The 1,646-nt window shown below is 38.1% G+C and overlaps 1 protein-coding gene across 1 annotated transcript; it reads right to left on the reverse strand.

The window, feature by feature from the left end:
- Positions 1 to 503: 503 nt before the first annotated feature.
- On the reverse strand, positions 504 to 1,439 carry LOC120857370 (olfactory receptor 6C3). The gene has a single exon (XM_040232814.1). It carries the CDS (start codon positions 1,437 to 1,439, stop codon positions 504 to 506), a length of 936 nt encoding a protein of 311 aa, XP_040088748.1.
- Between the last annotated feature and the right edge of the window lie 207 nt (positions 1,440 to 1,646).

Consider the following 1,646-nt stretch of genomic DNA (forward strand, 5'->3'; position numbering starts at 1 on the left):
CTTAATTTCACAAAGTATAAAGAAAGACATTTAAAGTGCAATGCACTACTACATATGATATTTTTGGAATGAATTTACTGTATTATAATATATGACAGGTAGATTCTTTAATGTTAAGAAATTATCAGTGTTTGTCTTGAAAATACATCAAATATTACATACTAATTTTGAAACTTCACATTTAAAGTACAATGTGATATCATATGATCATTTTAGGGACTGATATTTACAGGATTAAAACAGTTTTAACTTCATGCTCTAAAGTATGTCTTAAAGAAATACAATTCTATTCTAGAATATGCTGTAGGATAAATAACTTTTACTATACTTTAAATATCAATAAACAATGACTGGAGAAATTGAAGAAATAGACTGAAAGAGTAGATATTAGCAGTCATGTGGCCTGGTAAGAGGATATAAACGGCAAGCAGAGTTATACAAATATTTAGGAATTTAAAAATTTAACTTAATTGTTCTTTAAAGTGTTTTTGACCCCCCAAAAATCATTTATTAGAAGAAAACACTGCTTTATAGGCCATGTCTTTGAAGGCTTGTTTCACTTGCTGGTTTCTCAAGGTGTAGATGAAGGGGTTCAGCATGGGGGCCACAGAGGTATTGAGAATAGCCACTCCTTTTGTCAATGATGCCTTTTCTTTGGCCGAGGGATTAGCATACATGAATATACAGCTTCCATAGGAGATGAAAATGACAATCATGTGAGAGGAACAAGTGGAGAAGGCCTTTTTTCTCTGACTGGCAGATGGGATTCTCAAAATAGTCCTGAGAATGTACATATAAGACAAAATCACCAATGCCAAAGTGAATAGCAAACTAACCAAAGCAAAGTAAAAACCGATTACTTCTAGGAGCCATGTATCTGAACAAGACAATTGTAAAAGGGGGAAATAGTCACACAAAAAGTGATCAATGACATTGGAAGCACAGTAATCCAGCTGGAGGAGAAGCATAAGGGGTGGGAAAATGGTCAGAAACCCACTGAGCCAAGCACAGAGCACAAGCAGGCTGCAGAGTTTCCTGCTCATGATGGTTGTGTAATGCAGGGGCTTGCAGATGGCAACATAGCGGTCATAGGACATGGCGGTTAGAATGTAAAATTCAGTCACCCCCATGAAAATAGAGAAAAATAGTTGGGCTGCACAATTGTTGTAAGAAATAGTCTTGTCCCTGGTGATAATTGCCCCCAGAAATCTAGGGATGCACACAGTAGTAAAGGAGATTTCTAAGAAAGAGAAGTTTCGGAGGAAGAAGTACATTGGTGTCTGGAGATGAAAGTCCAACCAGGTTAGGGTGATGATAGTCAGGTTTCCAGTGACACTTAATACATATGTGATAAATAAAAAGAGGAAAATCACAATCTGAAGGTCAGGATCATCAGAAAGGCCTAGAAGGACAAACTCTGTGATCACGGTGTGGTTCATTTCTCTCTCTCTTCTTTTAAATATATTTAGGTGAAAAGTCGGAGAAGGCAATGGCATTCCCACTCCAGTACTCTCACCTGGAAAAGCCCATGGGCAGAGGAGCCTGGTAGGCTGCAGTCCATGGTGTCGCTAGGAGTCGGACACAGCTGAGCGACTTCACTTTCACTTTTCACTTTCATGCATTGGAGAAGGAAATGGCAACCCACT

Source organism: Oryx dammah, unplaced genomic scaffold (assembly GCF_014754425.2).
Source record: "Oryx dammah isolate SB20612 unplaced genomic scaffold, SCBI_Odam_1.1 HiC_scaffold_29, whole genome shotgun sequence".
NCBI classification, from domain to species: Eukaryota; Metazoa; Chordata; class Mammalia; order Artiodactyla; family Bovidae; genus Oryx; species Oryx dammah.

Bases quoted from the DNA above. Each gene is read 5' to 3' on its own strand.
- LOC120857370 (XM_040232814.1), bottom strand. From the start codon at position 1,439: ATGAACCACACCGTGATCACAGAGTTTGTCCTTCTAGGCCTTTCTGAT.